This window comes from Tamandua tetradactyla, chromosome 1, assembly GCF_023851605.1.
Source record: "Tamandua tetradactyla isolate mTamTet1 chromosome 1, mTamTet1.pri, whole genome shotgun sequence".
In the NCBI taxonomy this organism is placed as follows: Eukaryota; Metazoa; Chordata; class Mammalia; order Pilosa; family Myrmecophagidae; genus Tamandua; species Tamandua tetradactyla.
Window position 1 is genome coordinate 146,698,109 of NC_135327.1, and position 25,503 is coordinate 146,723,611.

At 37.9% G+C, this 25,503-nt stretch overlaps 1 protein-coding gene across 1 annotated transcript in view; it reads right to left on the reverse strand.

Annotated features, from left to right (window-relative positions):
- The window catches only part of SLC26A3 (solute carrier family 26 member 3), a 41,162-nt gene extending 22,828 nt beyond the window's left edge, over positions 1 to 18,334 (reverse strand). Inside the window, exons 1-5 of the mRNA XM_077165531.1 lie at positions 18,235 to 18,334; positions 10,144 to 10,361; positions 9,460 to 9,599; positions 1,037 to 1,147; positions 555 to 721 (exon numbers count right to left, since the gene is read on the reverse strand). Of these exons, the coding sequence (XP_077021646.1) occupies positions 555 to 721; positions 1,037 to 1,147; positions 9,460 to 9,599; positions 10,144 to 10,274 (549 nt within the window). The 5' untranslated portion in view covers positions 10,275 to 10,361; positions 18,235 to 18,334. The remainder of the gene's footprint in view (positions 1 to 554; positions 722 to 1,036; positions 1,148 to 9,459; positions 9,600 to 10,143; positions 10,362 to 18,234) is intronic.
- Positions 18,335 to 25,503: the final 7,169 nt, after the last annotated feature.

Below are 25,503 nucleotides of genomic sequence, written 5' to 3' on the forward strand. Positions count from 1 at the left end.
CCATAAACTTAGGCAACCTCTTGAAAAGTCCATGACATTTTCACTCTTCAGCAATGGTATCAAGACTGTGACTCGGGAATGAGGCTTTAGACCCTTACATAATCCTCATCAGCTTCCCCCAAATCTTTGATATGGATGGTTCAAAGTGCAAAGACTTACCCTATCAATTAGATTTCACTCACTAAGGAACTAGAAAGAAAAAATTCCATAGCTGCCACTGTCACTATTACTTGGATGTAGTTATTTTCAGTGACTATCAATTCTCAGGCATTTTACTGGCTCAGGCATGTCACTGTTCACTACATGTGTCTCCCTGTTCCAATTCTTCCTCCCATTCAAACCCACATTCACTCATCCTGCAACGCAGGATCTGCCCCTTCACTTGTGGTAGTGGTAAGTGACTCTTCTTGAGTTATTTGGCTACAAGCTGCTGAGGAAAGGATACAAACCAAAAGGGAGAGAGGAGGGACAGCAGGAGGAAGAAGAAACAGAAAGAAGTGTACCAATCAGGTCAAGCAGACTAGGGCATGTTGATTTCATGAGCAAGTGCTCACCTGGATGATTCCAGAAAGGAGTGTGACTGTTGCTGCCACCAGCACCCTTTGCTCATCCATTGTTGAGTTCCTTGAGGTATTAGAGAAATTCATAGCAGCTGGACTGACATCTGGGACTAATTTTACAACTACTGCTCCCACCATCATACTCAGAACTGGAAATGGACCTAATTAACATCAAAGAGTGAATGCACTGTGGTCAATAAATGCCTCTCTAAAGCGTAATTGTCTTTCAACAATAATATGAGCATACAAGATGACTGCCTTCTGTAACTCTGCCCTCCTTCCCTAAACCCTGGTCTTAATTCTTACAGGAAATTTACAATTCTTCTCCTAGATTATGCCCAATTTGGAATTGATGCAATTTTTGCATTAATAAATTTTTATTAAATATTTAACATTTGCATTAAATATGAATTATAAATTCATATGGAATTCATAAAGAAAAAGCAATATGAGCATTAAGCAGCCCAGTAACTCACCCACAGATATGTGCTTAGAAGTGCCCAAGAAAAAGTAGATTATGACTGGGAAAAAGGCTGCATACAGGCCGTAGCTTGGGGGAATGGTGACCAGCAGAGCAAATGCTAGACCTGTAAATACATGAGCAGCAATGTCTTTATCCTGAACAGGGGAAATTAGAAAAGTTTTCCTTCGGTTGTTAAAATACTTAAGATTGGATGTTAAAATGTTACCTTATTAACATAAAATAGTTTAAAGACATAACTGTAAGAGCTAAAATAATAAAATTCTTAGAAGAAAACATAAGTATAAACCTTCATGAGTTTGGATTAGGCAAAGGTTTCAAAGATATGAAACTTAAAGTATAAGCAACCAGAGGAAAAAAACTGTTAAATTAGACTTCATTAAATTTTTTAAAAAGTAATGTTTCAAAGGATCAAGAATGTGAAAAGATAACCTACCAAATGGGACAAAATATTTGCAAATCTTTTATCTGATAAGAGTCTATTATCCAGAATGTATAAAGAACCCTTACAATTCAACAATAAAAAAAGCAAATGACTCAATTTAAAAATGGGAGAAGGATTTGAATAGGTATATCTCCAAAGAAAATATATAAATTCAAAAAGCATGTGAATATGAGCTGAGCATCAATAGTCACAAGTGGAAATACAAATCAAAACCACAATGATATCACTTCATTCCTACTATGATGGCTAAAATAAAAATTATGGGAAATAGCAAGTGCTGGTGAGGATGTGGGGAAATTAGAACCCTCATGTATTGTTGATGGGAATGCAAAATGGTACCACTACTTTGGAAAGCAGTTTGGCAGTTCCTCAAAAAGTGAAACATAAAGGAACACTTCCAAAGAAGACGGCCACATACAGGGCTCCAGGACTCAGTCTTTCCACAAAAATGACTGTTGAATAGGCAGAAACTGTTCGAGACAGCTCTCCTGGGGTTCTGGAGAAGAGAAGAACACTGTACAGCATTTGGGGAAGAGCAGGAGAAGAAGGTTGATAAATTACAGGGGAGAAGAGTGAGTTGCTCTTTCTGCACAGTGGCTGCTGTGCCCATCCCCCACTCATGGCAGGCAACCTTCAGGTCCAGTCCCTAGCTGACTCACTGGAGACAGAAAAAGATATAAAGATCCTCTCTTCCAAGAACAGGGGTAGGCACTGCCAATCATTGATCAAAGTTTTGTTTTTTTATTGTATAATATAACACGTATACAAAGCAAAGAAAGAAAAAAGCACTAATTTTCAAAGCACTCTTCAACAAGTAGTTACAGGATAGATTCCAGAGTCTGCCATGGGCTACCATACCATCATCTCAGATTTTTTCTTCTAGCTACTTCAGAACATTGGAGGCTAGAAAGAATATATATGCTATTCACAATCAACTTTTTTTTTCTTTTTTTGTGAAAAATAACATATATATAAAAGAACAATAAATTTCAAAGCATACCACAACAATTAGTGTAGAACAGATTTCAGAGTTTGGTATGGGTCACAATTCTACAATTTTAGGTTTTTACTTCTAGCTGCTCTAAGATACTGGAGACTAAAGAAATATCAATATAATGGTTCAGCAATCATGCTCATTTGTTAAACCCAACCTTCTCTGTATAACTCCACCATCACCTTTGATCTTTCTCCCACTAATTAGGGGTATTTGGGCTATGCGCATTCTAACTTTTTCATGTTGGAAGAAGCTGTTGATAATAAGGAGTAGGGAGATGGAACTAGTTGATGTTCTGGAGAGGCTGAGCCCTCTAGGTTTCAAGACTTATCTGGTCCAGGGACCCATCTGGAGGTTGTAGGTTTCTGGAAAATAACCCTAGTGCATGGAACCTTTGTTGAACCTTATATATTGCCCTAGGTGTTCTTTAGGATTGGCTGAAATAGTTTTAGTTGGGGTTGGCAAGTTATGATAGGTAGCAATGTCTAACTGAAGCTTGCATAAGAGTGACTTCCAGAGTGGCCTCTTGACTCTATTTGAACTCTCTCAGCCACCGATACCTTATTTGTTACACTTCTTTCCCCCTTTTTGGTCAGGATGGCACTATTGATCCCACAGTGCCAGGGCCAGACTCATTCCTGGAAGTCATCTCCCATGCCACCAGGGAGACTTTCACCCTTGGATGTCATGTCCTATGTAGGGGGGAGGGCAGAGTTGGTCTTAGAGAGAGTGAGACCACATCTGAGCAACAAAAGAGGTCATCCAGAAGTAAGCCTTAGGCATACCTATAGATAGGCTAAGCTTCTCTGCTGCATACATAAGCTTCATAGAGTAACCCTCAAGATCATCCCTCAACCCTAATGTCTGATACCATATTAGGGGATTCCCTGTTGGTAAAGTTTAATAGTTCCAATTTTTTTCTCCTACCCCTCAAGGAATTTTGCCAATACTTTTTGATTATCTGCTTAACATATTCTAGGATGTATCCAGACATCATGTTAAGCTATGCAGGATTAAAGGCCCTCATTCTTATTCTGGGCTCCCTGTGTTTTGATTGTTTGAATGAGTTATCCAGACAGGTTGAATTAGATTATGTGCTATAGAAAATTTAGGTTCTGGACAAAATAAACATTTCTTCTTTTGGTCTCAAAGAGTAGGTAAGGTTCTAAAATATAGACAATGTCTTCCCTACATCTGGGTTCTGAATTGATCACAGCTTTTGATCAGCAAAGATGGATTACTGTCAAGGGATTCAGAAAACCTCAGGACTGAATGGGGGAAGAGAGAAATGAGACAGAATAAAGTGTCAGCAGCTGAGAGATTTCAAACAGAGTCAAGAGGTTATCCCGAAGGTTATTCTTATGCATTATATAGATATCCCATTTTTAGTTTATGATGATTAGAGTGGTTAGAGGGAAGTCCTGAAACTGTAGAGCTGTGTCCCAGCAGCCACATTTCTTGAAGATGATTGTATAATGATATAGCTTTCGCAATGTGACTGTGTGATTGTGAAAATCTTTTGTATGATGCTCCTTATATCTATGGTATGGACAGATGAGTAAAAAATATGGATAAAAAATAAACAAATATTAGGGGAAACAAAAGTTAAAATAAATTGAGTAGGTTGAAAATCTGGTGGTCAATGAAAGGGAGGGCAAAGGGTATGGCATGTATGAATTTTTTATTTTTGCTTTCTTTTTGCTGGAGAGATGCAAATGTTCAAAAAAATTATCATGGTTATGAATACACAACTATGTGATGATATTGTGAGCCATTGATTGTAACCATGTCAAAATGTTTGTATGTCTGTTCGTTGTTTATTAAAAAAAAAAAAAAAAAAAGATGGATTGCTGGGTTCCAGCTTGCAACTACTGTTTCAACCCGTCCTAGGCAAAAGCAGCAGCAGCTATTGTTTCAACCCTGGCCCGAACAAGGGTGGAGGTGATGGAGATTTAAAGACTCAGTGTTTCCCTCAGGGTTGCAGGAAACAGCTAAAGGGCTGCAATGGCTGGGCAAAAACCATCCAAGAGGCTACTCGAGTACTCATTGATCATTCTCCAGGATAGACCATATGTTGGGTCAAGTAAAAAGGTCTCAATAAATTTCAAAGGATTGAAATTATACAGAGCACTTTCATTGACCATAATGGAATGACAGAGAATTGGAAAATTCACAAATATGTGGATGCTAAGCAACACACCCCTAAACCATCAGTAGGTCAAAAAAGAAATTGCAAGGGAAATCAGTAAATATTTCAAGACAATGAAGATGAGATCGCGACATATCAAAACTTATAGGATGTAGTAAAAGGAGTACTGAGATGGAAATTTATTGCCCTAAACACTTACATTAAAAAAGAAAAAAGAGCTAAATCAAAGACCAAACTGCACACCTGAAGGAACTAGAAAAAACAAAACAAAACAAAACAGCAAACTAATCCCAAAGCAAGCAAAAGGAAAGGAAAGAAGTAACAAAGATCAGAGCAGAAATAAACCAAATTAAAAAAAAGAGAATCAACAAAACCAAAAATTATTTCCTTGAGAAGATGAATAAAAGTGATTTCAACTTAGCTGGACTGAAAAAGAAAGAATAGATGCAAATAAATAAAATCAGAAATGAGAAGAGGGACATTACAACTGACACCACAGTAATAAAAAGGACTATAAGAGGATAGTATAAGCATCTGTATGTCAAAAAATTAGAGAGCTTAGATGAAATGGACAAATTCCTGAAAACACACAATTTCCACTGACTCTAAAAGAAATAGAAGACCTCAGCTGATCAATTACAAATAAAGAGATTGAATCAGTCATCAAAAACCTTCTGGAATTGTTAGGTTTAGTTGTCAACTTGGCCAGGTGATGGTGCCCAGTTGTTCTGTTGCTGTGGACTTAAATCATTAGCATGTGAAATTCATCCATGTCTGATTTCATCTGTGGTCGACTAAGTGGAGTGTCTTCTTCACTGAGCTATGTTTAATTTAATTAGATGGAGGCTTAAAAGAGAGAGGTGAGGAGAGAGCTCAGGAGCTTAGGCCCAGACATTTGGAGATGCAGAAAGGACACATCTTGGGGAAAGCTGTTTGAACCCAGAAGCCAGGAGAGGATGCCAGCAGATGTCACTGTGCACCTTCCCATGTGACAGAGAAACCCAGAGGAAAGCCAGCCATCTTTCCTCTGAGGAACTGTAAATTTGTGACAGAATGAATCCCCTTTATAAAAGCCAGTCTATCTCTGGTGTATTGCATGCCAACAGCTTTAGCAAACTAAATCACCTTCCAACAAAGAAAAGGCCAGGACCAGATGGCTTCACAGGTGAATTCTACCAGTCCTTCCTAGAAGAATTAATACCAGTCCTCCTCCAACTCGTCCAACATCTTGAAGAGGAGGGAATACTACCTAACTCATTCTATGAGGCAAATATCACCCTTATACCAAAGCCAGATAAAGATACCACAAGAAAGGAAAATTACAGACCAATTTCCTTTATGAATACAAATGCAAAAATCCTCGGCATATATTTGTAAATCAAATCCAAAAGCACATTAAAAGAATCATATGCTATGATTAAGTGGGTTTATCCCAAGTTTGCAAGAGTGGTTCAGTACACGAATATCAATTAATGTAACACACCACATTAGCAAAGTGAAGGGGGAAAATCATATGATCATCTCAATCAATGCAGGGAAGGCATTTCACAAAATCGAGCATTCTTTCTTGATAAAAACACCTTAAAAGATAGGAATAGAAAGAAAATTCTTCTACATGATAAGGGGCATATATGAAAAACTCAAAACAAATTACTCAACTGTGAAAGACTGAAAGTATACCTTCTAAGATCTAGAATTAGACAAGGATGCCACTGGCACCACTTTATTCAACACTGTGTTAGAAGTTCTAGCCAGAGTAATTAGGCAAGAAAAAGAAATAAAAGGCATCCAAATTGGAAAGGAAGAAGTAAAACATTCACTATTTGCAAATGACATTATCCTATGTGTAGAAAGTCCTCAAAATACCCACCACAAAGCTACTAGAGCTAATAAATGAGTTCAGCAAAGTGACAGGATACAAGAACAACACACAAAAATCAGTGGTGTTTCTATATATTAGTAATGAACAATCTGAGGAGGAAAATTTTTAAATTCCATTTATAATAGCAACTAAAAGAATCAATTATCTAGGAATAAATTTAACCAAGGATGTAAAGAACGTGTACAAAGAAAACTACAAAGCATTGCTAAAAGAAATCAAAGACCTAGATAAATTGAAGGACATTTCGTGTTCATAAATTGGAAAACTAAATATTCTTAAGATGTCAATTCTATCTAAATTTATTTACTAAGTCAATGCACTCTCAACAAAATTCCAACAACCTACTTTGCAGAAATGGAAAAGCCAGTTATCATATTGCTTTGGAAGTATAAGGAGCCCTGAATAGAAAAAAAAATTGAAAAAAATGAAGTTGGAGACTTCATACTTCCTAACTTTAAAGCATATTACAAAGCTACAGTGGTCAAAACAGTATGGTACTGGCATAAAGATAAATATTGACCAATGGAATCAAATTGAAAGTTCAGAAATAGACCCTTACATCTATGGCCAGGTGGTATTTGACAAGGCTGCCAAGTCCACTCAACTGAGACAATATGATCTCTTCAACCAGTGGTGCTGGGAGAACTAATATCAGTATGCAAAAGATTGAAAGATGACCCCTATCTCACACCTTATACAAAAAATAACTAAAAATGGATCCAACACCTAAATATAAGAGCTAGAACTATCAAACTTCTAGAAAAAAATGTAAAGAAACATCTTCAAGATCTTGTGGTAGGCAATGGTTTCTTAGACTTTATACCCAAAACATAAGCAATGAAAGAAAAAATAATGACACCTCAACAAAATTTAAAACTTTCGTGCTTGACTTTGTTAAGAAAGTGAAAAGGCAATCTATTCAATGGGAGAAAATATTTAGAAACCACATATCCAATAAGGGTTTAATATCCAGAATATATAATGAAATTCTTCAACTTAACAATAAAAAGACAAATAAAGCAGTTAAAAAATGGGCAAAAGACTTGAATAGAAAAGATTTTTCAAAAAAAGGAATGCAAATGGTTAAAAAGCACATGAAAAGATGCTCAAGTTCACTAGCTATCGGGGAAATGCAAAGCAAAACTATAATGAGATACATTTTACACCCATTAGAATGTCTGCTCTTGAAAAAACAAACAAACAAACAAAAAACACAGCGCAGTGCAACAGTGGGTCAGTGGCAGAATTCTCGCCTGCCATGCCAGAGACCCGGGTTCAGTTTCTGTAGCCTGCCCATGGTAAAAAAAAGACAAAAAATACCAGGTATTAGACGGGATATAGAGAAATAAGAACACTCATTCATTATTTGTGGCAATGTGAAATGGTGCACTACTATGGAAGACAGTTTGGTGATTCCTCAGGGAGCTTAGTAGTATAGAATTAGCACATGATCTGGCATTCCTGCTACTAAGTATATACCCAGAAGAACTGAAAGCAGGGACTCGAACAGATATTTGCACAATGATGTTCATAGTGGCATTCCTCACAATTGTCAAAAGATGGAAGCAACCCAAGTGACCATCAACAAATGGATAAAAAAAATGTGGTATATAATACAATGGAATATAATTCAGTCATGAAAAGTAATGAAGTCCTGATGCACATGAAAACATGGATGAACTTTGAGGGCATTATGTTGAGTGAAATAAGCCATACACAAAAGGACAAATACTTCATGATCCCACTATTATGGACTAATTCTAATAAACAAACTCTAAGAGTTAGAATCTAGAATACAGGTTGCCAGGAGATAGACCGGGGTTAGAGAATGAGGAGGTGATGCTTAACTTTACAGAATTTCCATTTAGGCTGTATGGTAAAGGTTTGGAAATGAATAGTGGTGATGGAAGCACATTATAGTGAGAATAATCAATGGCACTGAAATGTATGGATGAATGTGGTTAAAAGGGGAAACTTTAGGTTGTATATATTAGTAGAATAAAAACTAAAAGATAAAACAGGGCTTGTAAAACACAATGAACTCTATTATAGGTGTTGGACTATATTTAATATAAGAAGGGTCGTTCATGATTTATAACAAATGTACAATACTAAAACAAGGTGGTAATAATAGGGTGGTATATGGGAAAAATACGTTTAGTGTAAATAATGAACAATAGATAGAACTATTTTAATAATCTTTCATCAACTATAACAAATGTAACTACTGTGAAAAATAATATAATTATTTTTAAAAAATGCTATCTTCAATTGTAATAAATGTTTCACATCATTGCAAGGTGTTGGTAGTGGGGTGGGGCACAGGAATCCTGTATTTTATGCTTGATTGTTTTGTAAACTCACAACTTCTCTCATAAAAAAACGAGGTTCAAAAATAAAAAAAGTTAACATAGACATACCATATGATGTAGCAATTAAAGCAGGGACTCAAACAGATACTTGTATATCAAAATTCATAGTAGCATTATTCACAATAGCCAAAAGGTGGAAACTACACAAATGTACATCAACAGGTGAATGGATAAGCAAAATACAGCATATGCATACCATAGAATGTTACTCATCTATAAAAAGGAATGAGGTACTGATACACGCAACAACATAGATGTACCTTGAAAACATCTTAATTGAAAGAAGCCAGTCATGAGAGGCCACCATATTGTATCATTCGGTGTATACGGCATGCCAGAGCAAGCAAATTCATAGAGACAGAAAGTAGATTAGTGGCTGACAGGGGCTTCAGGAAGGGGGTGAATGAAAAGTGCTAATGGATAAGAGTCTTTTGGGGTATGATGAAATGTTGTGACATGATGAAATGTGGTTGCACAACCTTGTGAATATACTATAATGCAACTGAATTGTATACTTTAGAAGAGTGAATTTTATGTTATGTGGATTATATCTCATTAAAATTTTTTAAAAGTTACCTTGCAATACAGCCACCAGCCCCGTGCTGATACCAGAAACAATGTCACTGAGCAACCATTCCTTTATCCGGTATGCTGGCAGCCAAGATGCTATGGGGAACAAAGAAAGAGCAATTCTCTTGGCCTTTTGTGAGGAACAGCTGAAAACAGGGAAAGTTACAGGTCAGTCAACTGATACCAAAAGTTAAGTGTAACACCTAATTGTAGGTGGAAAATTAGAAGAACTGGTAAGTATATTGGTAAGGATTTTAATATATTAAAAATTAAACTAGCACTTTCACGCTCACTAACATTCACCGTATCATATAATATTCATCCATATCAACCAACACCTTGGCCAAAGGATTTTTTTAAAGAAAAATGCTGGTTTTCATTAGCTGTATTAGAGCTCATTTGTCATCCTTAGCTTGAATTGTGCAACATTTTTATTGAGGATTTGCCCCTGTCCTGATCTCTTTGTCAGAAAGACTGTACTGAGAGCTGAGATAGTGCTCCTTTTAGAGACTACTTTTCCAAGTCTAGCAGGGAGAAGGAGGTGTGGAAGCCAAAGATGAAAAGGCTCTGCGAAGCCAGTGCAATCTGTAGGCTGTGGGCTAGACCCAAAGAGGAGAGTTTGAAAGCGTGAAAATTTAGGTGAAAGTGCTTCATTTATTGCCAGTGCCAATACCTTAGAAAATGTCTTACCTACAATATGCCTTGAGGTGATCCAGAAATGACTTATGATATCTGTGTTTCTTCTTATGTTCTTCTTCAAAAGCATTTTCAGAATACACTGGCCTGGCCACAATGTATTGATTCCCAATGGTTTCAATCATTTTGCTTTCTTTGGTGGTTGCGGCAAGTGGAAGACCCTGGGAACTATGTGGCGAACCCTTCTTCTTGCCTTTAGCAGGTTAAAATGCCTGGAACCAAACAGACCTTGCTTCTTAAATAACTCAGAGATAATGTGATGCAATTTACAGATGAGTGAGCTCCGAACTGAACGTTACCACCTTTTTCAGATCAAAAGAGACAGGATTAAGGGATTTTGATTGTGCTTTGCCACCGTGATATCAATTTTTACTCTAAAGAGCTGGACAGGGCTTCTTTGGGTAAGTAAACAAAAACTTTCATTTAGTTGAAAAAAAAAAAAAGATTTCCAAAAAGTAATAAGTTGATTCAGTTTACTGATCAGTGAGTCAATATTTCACTTGTAAATAGTGAGCTTGTCTCTTGAAAATAAGGAATTTACTTAAATTTTTTTTTCTAAAATAAGTTTCCTAAATTATGGCACTGGGTCAGCACTGGGAGAGATTAGGTTTAAAATCTAGTCCCTGCCCCTAACTCTGGTCAAGACAGTTCCAGTGTAATCGTCAAAATGCTTGTCATACCTTATAAAATGTTTTTAATTTGTGTAATTCAGATACTACCCATTTGTTTTCTTATTGTTTCTGGGAGTTTTACAATTAATAGTTGTGGAAGCAATGACATGAGATATTATTTAGCTCAATAGTGATGAGGTCTTTTTAAGGGTAGACTTTGGGCAAAGTATTTCATCTCTCTGCATTTCATCGATATAATGATGATCATAATGCCAAGTTCCAAGGTGACTGTAGAGATTAAATGATATTTTCAAAACATCTAGCGTTGCCCTTAACATGCTATAGGCATTCACTAAATGGCAGTGATGATTTTTACCGTTATCATTTTCTGCACAGAATGTTTAAATTTTTTATTCTTATCTCAACCGTATATTTTTTTCGGGTGGGGGCGGTGCATGGTCCAGTCAATACTATTTTTATTATACTTAAAAAAATTAATTTAGCAGAACTTTACAAACCCTTTTTATGCACATTACCCATTTAGCCCTCATAATATTTGAGGGGCTTACTATTATTGTTATTATTATCCTCTTCTTACAAATGAGAAGATCTTAGCACTCCCCACCTCTACTCCTCCATAAAGCTAAGTAGTCTTCCTCAGGTCATACAGCTAGAAGTGTGTCAAAAACGGAACTAAAAAAAAAAAAAAATCCATGGAACTGCACAGCATAGTGAACTCTAAGTTCAACCATGGAACATATAGTAACAGTACAGTTATAAAAAGGTACTTTCATCACTTGGAACAAATGGACCACACCAATGCAAGGTATCAATAATAGGGTGGTATACGGGAATCTTGTATTTTACTCTTGAGTGTTCTATAAACCCACATCTTCTCCAATTAAAAATAAATAAACAAATAAAAATAATTTTGTAAAAAAGCTAGTTTCATTTTCAGATTTTGTTTTCCCACTTGGGTAGGCACCAGGAAACAAACCCGGATCTCTGGCATGGCAGGTGAGAACTCTGCCACTGAGCCACCATGGCCCTCTATTTTCAGATTTTACTTGCTATTTCTTCTACAACATGCGGTTTCTTTATTGCCCAATATGAACATAACCATTTTTTTTTTCTAATACTAGTTTGGTATTACTACCCACAGTTTTGTTCCCTGCCTTGATCACAGTTTTGTAAAATTAAATTATCTCACCCTAGATTTGCACCTCTTAACACAGTGCTTTCTCATAGCTCAAGGGATTTTCAGCATGTTTGCAGAGCTCTAGGTTATAACGAGGAATCAGATGCTGGCCCCAACTCCTGGCCCTGTCTGATCTCTCTTTCACCACCCACTTCCCTACCCCCCACCTCTCAGTTCCCTGGCCCTTCTAATTCACTCTGTACTGACCCTGACTGATCAAAATGTGGTGCTTCTGCTGTACCCTCTGGCTTGACCTCCAGAATTTGAGCCCCTTTGTGCTTGTTGTGACTTTTAGATCCCCTTCACCGTTATTTCTGAGCCATCCCCCTCCTTGCAGAACCAAGCTGCTTGTCCCGTCTCCCCAATTCATCCCTTCCCTAAGCCCCCCCCCCCCGACTTCCTGCTGTCATACCCCGCCAACTCTGTAGTACTTCCCACTGCCAGAAGAATGCACTCATGGAGATGCCACGCCTATCGCAGTGCATGGCATGGCTTATTGTCCTTTGTTGCCAGTTATAAACTATGACTGCTCACCACTAATAACTATATGGATATATAGTTGAGGCATTGACACTCTTACAAAGGTTGTCTAGAATGTTTTTCAAGAATGGCTTTAATCCTGGGAGGTTTCCAACTTAGTCATCCTTAGGATGAAGAAGATTCAAGTACCGTGTGTTTTTATTTCTGTCAGATGCTGCCAGGGATAGGAAGAAGGAAAAAAAAAAGAAACAAATATTACATTCTTTTGTTGCTTTACTCATGTTTTCACCAAGGAGTTCACAGAAACTCATTAGTTCTCCTCCTTAAAAAAGGATCCAAGACACGTTTTTCTTCCTTTCGTTGTTGAGGGTTTGACTCTGCCGAGTCAAGTTCTAATGATCAGCCAGTGACAAAGGTGGCAGAGATAATTCCATTTCTAGTATGCCTCCTCCTCTGAGGGTGATCCCCTCACATCTCCAGCTGGATCAAGGGCTGAACTGTCGCCATCCTGCCACAGACTGGAAGCAACACCCTCCTCTCATGTAAGCACTGCCTGTAAGCAGAGCGCCCAAAGGGCAGGAGTCAGGACAGCTTAAGATAGCTTTCTAGAATTTAGAGAGGAAGGCCTGAGGGACACATTCTGGTTTTGTTTTTCTTTCCTGCTTCTATCCCTGCTCCTAAAAGTTCGCTGCCTTACATTCCATGTGTAACACACACTGTGAGTCCCTGAGCCAAGCGCCTTGGTAGTGCCTCTGATGAAGTTCCAGATGGTCATAAATTAATGTCATTCTCCATTTAATCATTCCTAGAATTCTTGAGAATGACCTACTGCAGTTGGCAATTCAAAAGAGAGTTTCTTAATTTTATTTACCTGCACAAGTTACCTTTTCTCCAGCAATTCTTGGAAACAAATTCTTTTGATTCCTAGAATCACAATTCCAATTTAAAGTATCACACCCATTTTAATGTGTGCCTTTTCATATTCCAATTTATCTTGTGGGCCCAAATTTCTTTCCAGGTTCCTTAGGGTATCGGTGGCTTTTGGGGGGATTGAAATTCATTCTCAGACTAGTTACTTCTGATGATTTTAGAAGGTCAAGTCATAATTGTATACCATTCCATTTTTATTTCCTTGTATATAATGTGCTTTTTAAACTTTTTTGGCCATTATGGTATAAATTATTTTATTTATATAAATGCACACACACACACACACACACAAATGTACACATCTTGGTGCTGTGGCTTAGTCATACCCATTTGTCTTCCTCTTCATTTTGGTTCTGAAAAGAAATCTAAACCTGGAATCAATTTCTGAAGTTTGGCTTTCCCAATATTATGATTTCAGTTTATTAATAACTTTTCAATATTTCTAGAGACGGTCATGGGCACGCCCTTCCCCCCATGTCCATGCACTGCCAACCTGCGGTTGTAGCACTGAGTGTCACCATCTGGACTGCACGCTGCCTGCCCCGCTCCACTGAGAAGTGTCTGGTGGCCCTGACCTTTCTGTTCCTTGACATTTATCTCTTCAGTGTTCTAGCCTCAGGGGTCTGCTTTCCACTGGGAAACGACTTATTTAAACCAAGACATTCATAGGTGATACTAGTATTTGTCTTTAATTAATGGTAATTAAAACCAAGAGGCAAGCAGGTGTGCAGAGGAGCATCTCTCAGGCTTCCCTGGGAATGCATCCACCATTCTTGCACAAGGTGGCATCTCTATGGTACCAACCTCAGAAACTATTCAAATTAAGGAGGGGCTTCATGGAGACTTCACTGAAAAATGCTTACCATGTCTGAAATCTGCTAGAAACACTACGCCTTTCACTGATCTCCGCATGTCCCTAAGCCAATCAGTAAAAAATAAGAGGTAAGCCAGCCCTGTTTCATGAATAAGTAGTCAGGCAATAGGAAATATGGCAGTCCTGCTAACTGTGCTTGGGGGAGAAGGAGAGAGGCCGGAGAACGAGCAGAATAATTGCTCCAATGAACACCTTGTGAGGGACCCTATTCAGCAGTGAAGAGGAAACAGGAATCAAGGGCACAAAAAGCCCCACATTCTGGTTGGCGTCAAGCTGAATGGAAGCAGGGAGATGATGCACTAGGATGGTAAGGGGTGGGGTAGGGAGTTTCTGTGCTGATATGGATGAGGAGCTGCTGGAGCAGGCAGTGATTTCTAGCTAAATGCTGTGACTCCTGTGTGCTTCAGTTACTTGTACACAGCAGAGCCATTAATTCATTAAATTACCTCATAGTTGAGTACCTGAGCTGAGTAGCTATTATTTTGGGAGAAATAGACTAGGCCCATTATCATTTCAAACATGAAAAACAGTCCTATGTTTTCCTACCATCTAGCGATGATCCTTGACAAGCTATTTGCATCCACACAAACCCTTCCAGGATGTTTTTGAACCCAGAGGCTTTTGCTGGAGAGAAGGGCTGAGCAGACATGCAGGAGGTGTTCACAGGTGGTGGGACTGGAACAAAGATCCTAGGGGTGTGTGCTGACAGTTGCCTCACAGAGAGTCCCAAGGCAAGATGGCTAAGGGAAAAAGTTTTGGATATTTTTTTTTGTAATTCACACAACTGTAGTTCACACTGTCCTTCACGGGCAAGAACATAACGTGTGTCTTGCATTGCTAACTCAAGAAGTCTATTTATGTGACATACAGTTATAGTCGTCTTAATATCTTCTGGGAACTTAGTTCTTTTGGTGTATCAGTTTTCTTATTACATTATCCATAATGCCGAAAAAAAACAAATAAAACCTAATTTAGTTAAGAAATGCAGTATAAAAGAGGGAGACCATGGCAGGTAAGTAGACCTGGCTTCAAATCTTTGCTTCGCCATTGCTTAACTGTATATTTACAGGCGAGAGATTCAAGCTTTAGTTTTTCTACTGGGAAAATGGTTGTCATTACCCTCTGTAGAGCTGCTGTCATAACTGAACATAAGGGATGTGAGGAGACTTAGTCTTTGTTTCCTAGATAAAGATCTCAAGACTGAGTTTAATATTGACTGTGTAGACTCCATTTACAACTATGCTTACATGATAAAAGTCAACCAGAACCTGTCTGAAAATTTTAGTGGGGCCAACTTTTCCATAACTTCACTTCATGTTTATTCTGCGCTTGTATCCAGAAGTAGCTGTTTACCACTACTTATATATGGGTTATGCAGTAGCTCGTATCCAGAAGTAGCTTATATTCAGAAGTAGGCAAGGGAACAGACCATGTTTATTTTAACTCAGTTTTTAATCATCTACCTATCAAACAGAAAGTTGATTTTATTACTCCATTGGCTTAAGAAAAATTCAGTGGTTCACTGGGGTGTGCAAAAAGTACAAGCTACAAGACCTTTCATTTTTAGGCTGTGGCCCTTCTCACAGGCTTCTTCACTCCTCTTCCTCCTCCTTCACAATTATAGTAGTTTCCTATCACAACATCTCATACATTTGCACTTAGTTTTGTTGTCTGTGTTCCTCTCCTCCAACACTTGGGAGACTTCAATTCATCCTTTAAAATACTCAATTGTCCCTGACCATTGACTCATTCCTTCATTCATTCACAAACATTTATTGACCTATTGTCAGGAAATCAGTTCCTGATGCGGTTTGTGTAAGAGAAGATGCTGCAAAGCCTTCATGGACTCCCCAGGGAGTTAATCATTTACTTCTCTGTACCTTGTACATATTTCTATTCTATATTGTACCAGATTGCCATAATTTGTTTACAAGTTTCTCTCCCTTGTAAAACTAAGGTCAAGACCCAAGTCTTAATTATCTTTTCCTTCTCTGGCTTGGTACTTGTAACACTGTAAGTGTTCAAAAGTGCTTGTCAAAAGAAATCAAACTATGAACAAAAGATACATATATATATATGATAAATATTTTCATACATGGGAGGAGTGTCCAAAATAATTACAGACAAATTGAAAGAAGAAGGGATGTGAATGTGGGTTGGTGGTGATGAAAGTCTCATGAAGGAATCTCAAGGTCTTGAGTCAGATTTGAAGAACAGATAGGTCAGTTTGGAAGAGGTGATAAGAAAGTAGTGGGGAATGCGAAAATCATATCCAAAAGATAGTGAGGGATACAAAAGCTGGACCAGAAGCCTTTGTCAGAGAAAAGGCTAAACCGGAAGAGAAATGTTAAGGTGTGCCATGGCAAGGACTTTTGAGTTTCAGACACAGTAGGCTCATGCAAGAATAAAGAGAATCCCTTGCATTTCTGTAAGGCTTTGTGGTTTTAAAAGCACTTTCAATTATCTCCCTTAAGTCACCATGAAGCTCTGTGAAGTAGGCAGAGAAGGTAGGTATTATTATGCCACCACCTTAGAGATGAAGAAATTGAGGTCAGAGAACTCTCACAACAAACAAATGACAGAGCCAAGACTAGAACCTGGGTCTCATGAGTAACCAATTCTCTCCATTACCTGCTCTTCTCTGTTATATTCTGGCTTGTTGATGTGGGGACCCCATTAGCTCTTTTCCCCAAAAAGACAAGGCATGGGAACAGAGCCACAGATGAGGCACCCACAGTGCCCATTCCCTTGAGCATCAGAGCCCTAACCCCATGACCCTACTCAACCTTACACACTAAAATCGGTAGCAGAAGGCTCAATCTCTTTGAAGTAGCCTGGCTTATCTTCATCTGTCCTCCTCAACAAAATGAAAGAGAAGCTCTTTTCTCTTTGTTTGGAGAGTCAATGACCTTCATTGTGGAGGGATGGTGTACTAAGTTATTACTTGATTAATTTATTTCAGTAATTAAAAAAAGATCCATTCTTATTTTTCAAGCTTACAGTTCTTAGTTGTATATGGGTTATGCAGGAGGCATAACATACATACATTTTTTCCATTTACTTATATATTTATTTATTTATCCAGATGGAATGGAAGAGATAAAGTATGCATTAACCCACTTTAAGCTACTGGTTTCTGAACAGCAAATATTTGCTTCCTAATTTCTCAGTAGGAGTGATCTCTATGTAGCCAATGCACTACTTTGTGCCTCTGAAATTACAAATTTACCTTGGAAAAGAGAATTATTTAATCCAATGATTTAATAAGTTGTCTCTCACGTGCACATTTAAAGAAAGCTGTGGAATCTTTCTTTGACATTTGAAAGAATGAAATGAATTTTATTGGGTTAGAGGTAATCTATGGCATAGGGGCCCCTGCTCGTATATTATTGGTGGCATAGGTCACTTTGTCACTTTCCAAGGACAATTTTGTTTCTCTATCTCCTTTCCTACTTTTTCATTTTCTATCCTTCTTGCTTTTCTTTTCTTTTCTCTTGTCCCCCTTTCTCTTTAATCTTGGACTTTCTGGGGTATTTGGCAAAGTTATCCCTTGCTTCTGGACCAGATGGTCTTTAAAAAGCCCTTCTAAAAGATGATTCTGTTTCCTAAGGAAAACTTTTCCTAAAGCTTGCTTGTTTGCCAACCTTCAGTGCACACCTAAAAACGCAGATTTGGGTGGAGAGTTAAAGGAGTTATCTGAATAAACAAGGCAAAAACTCCTGCTATTTTTGAAAAGGTTATTTAAGCTTTTGCAATGCATACAACTATTAACTTGTCAAACTGAAGGCTATTCAGATATTTGTTCACATTGTGAGTGCTCTAGATGTACATTTTAGCCTGTTGATAGTGGAATAGTTCAAAATAGTCATGCTCATGGAATAAACCAAAGAACACACCAGTAACTTCTAAATAGATTTTGATTTCAGAATATATACTATTTTCAAGAAATAGGAAGCCAGTCTGAGTAAAATGTTCATAAAATTGGTTCCTACCTGATATACGCTTACTGAGGTTCAGCAACAATGGAAAAGTATCCCAGTATTTCTAAGACATAGTCTCCATCCACTTGAGTCTACAGCTCCTGAATTCATCCATAGGTATAAGTATGTCTATATATAGATTATATAAGGTAGTGGGCAAATAACCTTCCTGTCAGCTTTAATAATTAACTTTCATTAACTTTTACCACAATGGAAAAAAACTCCAATGTGGTCTTGACCTTTGAGACTCCAATCAGCAGAAGTGATGACAACAGCTCTTCAAGTTCCTTGTAAGACTAAATCACTCATTGCACCTGTGTGCATGTGTGTGTGTATCTCATTGGTTCGCAGAGAGTTACCCAACAGATATGCACGTGGAAATTAAAAAAAAAAAATCTTAGCAAGGGTTATCTCCGTACCTAACAGTGTTACAAGTTTAGAGGAGTTGCTTCTTGGCTGGATGACTCCATGGAACTTTTATGAGCTGCAAAAGTGTGATGTATAGGTTAAATCCTGGAATGATAAAGACCTTTGTTAGGAAAGCTCCCCCAATTCCAGGTGACAGGCTCTTATTTGTACTCTAATTTATATCTCTACCACAACTCTTCCTAAGAGCAATAAACCAAAGCCAATGAACACTTTTCAATCCTTGTCTTACATAAACTGAGCATTGGACCTTGCTGACTACTTTTCTTGAGGTCCCCTCTTTTAAAACTGTTTAAAAAAATTTTTACCCTATGGCTCTAAGTTATTCACCTCAGACTTCTTTGCCAAATCCTCTTCTGTCTGACTCTTTTTTGGGGGCATTTCCCAAGATTCTATCCTGGACTCCCTTCTCTTCCCTCTCTCTATCCTTTTATCCTAAATAAGAATCCCAACGCTCCCAGTGACTTCCAAATTTCTAACTCCAACTCTGACTTGCTATCTTCAGCTTCGGACCCATACATCTAACTGCCTACCAAACATCTCTGCTTGGATGCTGCACAGGTCTCTCAAACTTGACACATCCAAATTTTCCCTATCTGCTTTATTTCCAGTCTTCCCTATTTCAGTAAAGAACACCTACCACTCTCATGTCAGAAACCTAGGAACCACCCTTGATACTTCTCACAAACCTTCTCACTACTCCTAGCCAAGCCATCACCAAGTGCTGCTGAATCTACCTCTAAAATATATCCTGAAGTCATGGCTTTCCTTCTCGCCACTCTCATCTCCCTAGCCTAAGCCACTACCATTTCTCAAAGTAGCTATTTCTTGCTGCATTTCTTGCTTCCTCTTTTTTCTCTCCCAGACCCTTCACTACCTATATCTACTCATGCTACTCCACTGTTCAAACTCTTCAGGGGCTGATGATTACAGTTCAGATAAAAGGCCTCCTAATTCCTGCATGCTACCTCCCTATCTAACTCTCCAACCTCATCTGCCCCACCCCCTCACCATCATTCTCTCCACTGCAACCACAGTAGCTTCTTTTAGTTCCCTGAATATGCCAAACTTATTTCATACACTGTTCCCTCTGCTTCGAATATTCACCTCCCTCCTTCTCTGTCCAGCTGTTACTCAGCTTTAATGCCACTTTCTCAGAGCTCCCTCTACTTCCCAATCTTAAGTAGTCTCGCTTATGGTATTCTTTCATAGCATCCTGTATTAATCAATGATAGCATCATTATTTAAAAATATAAAATTATTTTTGCAATTAAAATATTTGTTTAATGTCTGGCTCCTCATTAGAAGGAAAGTTCTGCGAGGACCTTGACTAGCTCATTCAAAACTCTATTCCCACTATCTAGAATGAAGCTATCACAGAATAGCCACTCCATAAATATTGGGCGAATGACAGTTAAATGAAAAAATTATATTTGATACAACACAATTCCAAAAGAATTTGGACAGGAAACTAGAATTTGTTCTAAATTAATCTAGCCTGTATTTTAAAATCTGATACATACATGTGCTAATTGTGTAATTGAATTAGGTGTAGCATCAATTATATCATGCCTTTACTTTTAAATTTTTTTTATTTTTCTCTATTCTATTCCTGTACCCAATAGCTATCTTTGTTCTAATATCACAAAGGGAAATAGATAAAAGAGTAAATCCATGGTCTCTACTATATTAACTACCAGCTCTGTTGATGTTCCAATATGCAAAGATAGAATTTTAAATGTGTGTGACAGAGGTCCTACATGGCGGAACTATCTTTTACTATGTCATATTCCTTGGACTCCAATTCATTTATGTCCTTTTTTATTGATCTGGCCTGAAGCCAAAAAGGGAAGTCTTATTAACAGGTTTGAGAAGTGTCAAGACCTACAAGTGACCCTTAGCAACACTTAAACTGAAGAATAATCCCCATAAACCAGAACTGAAACAAAAGATTAACTACTTATCCAAACCTTGGGCAAAAAGACACAGTATTTCCCCATCTTTCCTAAGCCTTTTAGGAAAGGGGTATCTGAAGTTGCACCTACTCCACCAACTCAGTTTCCAAATCAAATAGTTTGGATCAAAGTTCTCCAGGGGAACCACAGCCAGGCCTTGCAGGATGTCCCCACAGATGCAAAGCAAACTCTTCCCTGCTTCCCAGTCACTGTGTGGCTTGGGCTTGCTGTCTGCACCGTCTTCCTGCTGGCTGCATCGGCCTTTGGGGCTTTCTTTTTTTTTAAATTAATTTTTTTATTGATACATGTTATATATTCACATACCACGTAATGGCCCAAAGTGTACAATCAATGGTTCACAATGTCACTATATAGCTGTACACTTATCATCACAATCAACTTTTTTTTCTTTTTTGTGAAAAATAACGTATATACAAAAAAGCGATAAATTTCAAAACGCCTCTCAACTAGTTGTAGAACAGATTTCAAAGTTTGGTATGGGTTACAATTTCACAATTTTAGGTTTTTACTTTTAGCTGCTCTAAGATACTGGAGACTATAAGAAATACCAATTTAGTGATTGAGCAATCATATGTAGTTGTTAAACCCAACCTTCTCTGTATAACTCCACATCACCTTTGATCTTTCTTCCACTCCTTGGGGGTTTTTGGGGTGTGCCCATTCTAAGATTTTCATGTTGGGAAGAGCTGACGATAATATGGGATAGGGGGATGGAACTAGTTGATGTCCTGGAGAGGCTGGCCCCTTTGCATTTCAGGACGTATCTGGTCCAGGGACCCATCTGGAGGTAGTAGGTTTCTGGAAAGCTACCTGCGTGCATGGAACCTTTGTAGAATCTTATATAATGCCCCAGGTGTTCTTTAGGATTGGCAGGAATGGTTTGGGTTGGGGTTTGGCAAGTTATGATAGATAGCAATGTCTAACTGAAGCTTGTATAAGAGTGACCTTTGGAGTAGCCTCTCAACAATTTGAACTCTCAGCCACTGATATCTTATTTGTTCCACTTCTTTTCCCCCTTTTGGTCAGAATGGCATTGTTGATCCCATGGTGCCAGGGCCAGGCTCATCCCTGGGAGTTGTCTTCCACATCACCAGGGAGACTTTCATCTCTGGATGTCATTGGTCACCTCTGGAGGGCAATGATTTCACTTGCAGAGTTGGGCTTAAAGTGAGGCCACATCTGAGCAACAAAAGAGGTCCTCCGAAGTAACTCTTAGGCATAACTATAGGTAGACTAACCTCTGCTACATATATAACGCTTCACAAGAGCAAGCTTCAAGATCAAGGGCTTGGCCTATTGATTTGGGTGTCCCTGATGTTTGGCACAGTATCAGGGGTTTGCCTAGTGGTAAAGTTTAAATATTTTGGTTTTTTTTTTTTCCATCCCTCAAGGGACTTTGCTAGTACTTTTTGATCATCTGCTTAATATACTCTTGGATGTATCCAGGCATTACATTAAGCTACACAGGATTAAAGGTCCTTATTCTTATTCTGGGCTCCTTGTGTTTGGAGTGCTTAAATGATCTATCCAGACAGGTTGAGTTAGATTATGTGTTATGGAAAATTTAGGTTCTGGACAAAATAAACCTTTCTTCCTTTGATTTCAAAGAGTAGATGAAGTTCTAAAATATATACAATGTCTTCCTTACCTGTGTATTCTAAGTTGTCTTAATTCCAACCTGATTGGCTTCATTCTTATCTCTAAAAACCAGGTTATACATATATAAAACAAAATCTAGATAAAACAATTACTGCTCCAGATTAAATGTGAACCACTCTAAGAGTTTACAAATCTGGGCCCCTGTTTTCTTGTAAGTATTTTCCAAATGAGCCAATACAATATTTGCTCTTTTGTTTCTGGCTTATTTTGCCTTACCCAAAGTCCCACAGGTTCATTCACATTGCTGCATGCCTCACAACTTTATCCCTTTTTGTAGCAGCACAGTATTCAATCATATGCATACACCATTGTTCGCCAATCTACTTCTCAGTGAATGCATACTTAAGCCACCTCCATTCACTGGGCATCATGTATAATGCCCAAAGTCAACAATCTTTGGGGATTTCTTAAATTTGTTCTCCGAAATGTGCTTCTCAATATTTCCCAGCGACTCAGGAAATTATCAGGGCCTGGTGGTGCGAGCAGCTGCTGCCATCTTCTCATCCTGCAGGAGCTTTGTTAGTTGTGCTGCATCCCGGACAGGTCAGCTTCTCAATCTTGTACTTTTCCCTGAGATGTTCAAAGTTTTCTCCTCATCTGTTTAGGGGAAATGGGACTTGCAGAAGCTCCCAGCCATGTGGATTTGCTAGTCTGCAGAGCACAGCGCTGCGGACCCTGCACTACCTCACTGGCCAGCTCTCGTCAACCCCATGACGCTGGGCGGCAGACCCCAGGAATCTTAACCCCAGTTGTCATGCTTTCTAACGATCATGTTATAATGCTTTTGATTATTAAAAAAAAAGTTCAACATTGATTCAGAGCCACTGTGCATTGATCAAATTGAGATTTAGGTTTGGTTGCTGGAAAATATTACAGATAAATGTAACGACTCAGAGCCATTGGTGAGATTTAAAAATGACTTATTTTAGAACTAGTAAGAGTTTTGCAAAGTTGATACATACACGCTAAACAAACATCAATAGCATTCCTATATACTGATAATAACCAAATAAAAAGAAAGAAACCATTGGTAAAAGCAACAAAAGCTATGGAAAAAAAAAGTTATGTAATAAATCTTATGTAAAAATGCGAGAGAACTTTATGGGACACATTGCAAAATATCATTAAGGGACAAAAAAAGACATGAGAAAATGTAAAACCATTATCACAATGATGTTCTCCCCAATTAACCTATTCATTAAATGCTATTGCAAAATAAAAATCCAAAAGATTTTTTCCTGGAACTGGACAAGCTTGTCCTAAAATTGTAGGGAAGCACACAAAGGGCTGAGAATAGTCAAGATAATTTTGAAGACGACGAAGTGAGGAGACTTACTCTGCCAGATATTAAAGACTTATTACAAAGCTATATTTGTACTGTGAGAAATAAAATACCAGTGGAATGGGAAAGCCAAAAAACGTATATTGAAACTTGTTGTATGATAGAGTTTGCGTTTCGGCAGAGAAAGGATGGACTTTTCAATTCATAGTGCTAAGACAATTGGTTATCCACATGGAAAAATAAAATTTAGATCTCCATATGCGCAAAAAAGTTTTCAGGTTGACTAAAGACCTAAACATAAAAAGCAAAAATATTATACTTTTAAAGGAAAAAAATACCATTATTACCTTGGGATCAAAGTAATTCTTAAGTTAGAAGACTGTATTTATATACTATAACGGAAAAGATTCATAAATCTTTATTAAATTAAAACATGAAAAGACACTATGAAAAAAATGACACACTCCAGACTAGGCAAGCAAGACATTAGCTTCAATAAGTCTTAAAAATGATTAATATTCAGAATACATAAAGAACTTCTACAAATCAATGAGACAATGGGAAATAACTCAGTGTGAACTATGAGTTCACGGAAGAGAAAACTTGAAGTGCCAATTAATCTATGAAAAGATGTTCAATTTCTCTAGTAATTAGGGGAAAGTAAATTAAAACCAGAATGAGGTACATTTCACACCCATCAGCAAGGATGGATATAGGTTTGATGGGGCCTAAAGTTTATGTAGCTTGGGGTCTCATTTTAAAAAAAAGAAAAAGAAAAAATTACAAATACAAAATTAGATAGAGGGCCATGGAAGGGGCCCAAGCAAATGAAGTTCCTGAAGCTTAAGGTAATCTACTTTTGCCAATCAGATGGTAAAAAATGAGATGCCTAAAAATGCCACGGGTCCCAGAGAATGTCGAGAAATGGGGACTCTTCAACTACTGTGTAGTAGAGTACACAGCTGTGAGTGTAAACTGGGGCACTCACAACAGAGAGCAGCTTGGCATTATCTTGCCAAGTTGAAGATACATATCTTCTGAAACCCAGCAATTCCATTCTTAACAACATATCCTTACGAGACTTTGACATGTATTCAAGAATACTCATAGCAGCAATGTTTGTAATAGCAAAGGGAGAATCCTAGAAGTTCATTAACAGGACAATGGATAAGGAAATTATGTTTTGCTCATAAAATGGGATTCCAGGGTGGGCCACAGTGGCTCAGCGGGCAGAATTCTCGCCTGCCATGCTGGAGACCTGGGTTTGTTTCCTGGTGCCTGCCCATGCAAAAAATAAATAATAATTTTTAAAAAATGGGGTTCCAGGCTATACTGAAAATTAACATATTAGAACTGCACATAACAACATGAACTCATCTCACAAACACAAATGAAGTGAAAAACAAATTACAAAAGAGTAAGGGCAATATTATTCCATTTATATAAAGTTTAAGATCATGGTAAACATGCTTTCAGTGCATAGGCATATGGCAAATTTATAAAACACGAATAGAATGATAAACAAGAAAATTAGGTTAGTGGTTACCTCTGTAGAGAGGGAGGAAACTTACTGGGGAGGATATCGAAGGGGGCTTCGACTGTATAATCTTTTATTTATTTTTTTTTAAGAGAAGTTGTGGGTTTACAGAACAGTCATGAATAAAATACAGGATTCCCATATACCACCCTGCTATCAACAACTTGCATTGGTGTGAAACATTTGTTATGAATGATGATAGAACATTTTTATAATTGCACTATTAATTAAAGTCCCTGGTTTAACTTGGGGTTCACTGTTTGCTTAGTGTATTCCCTGGATTCCTTAAAAAATGCATTCTGTTACTATATATACAAACTGACATTTCCCATTTTAATCATATTCAGATGTATATTTCAGTGCCATTAATTATGTTCACAAGTTATGCTGCCATTACCCAC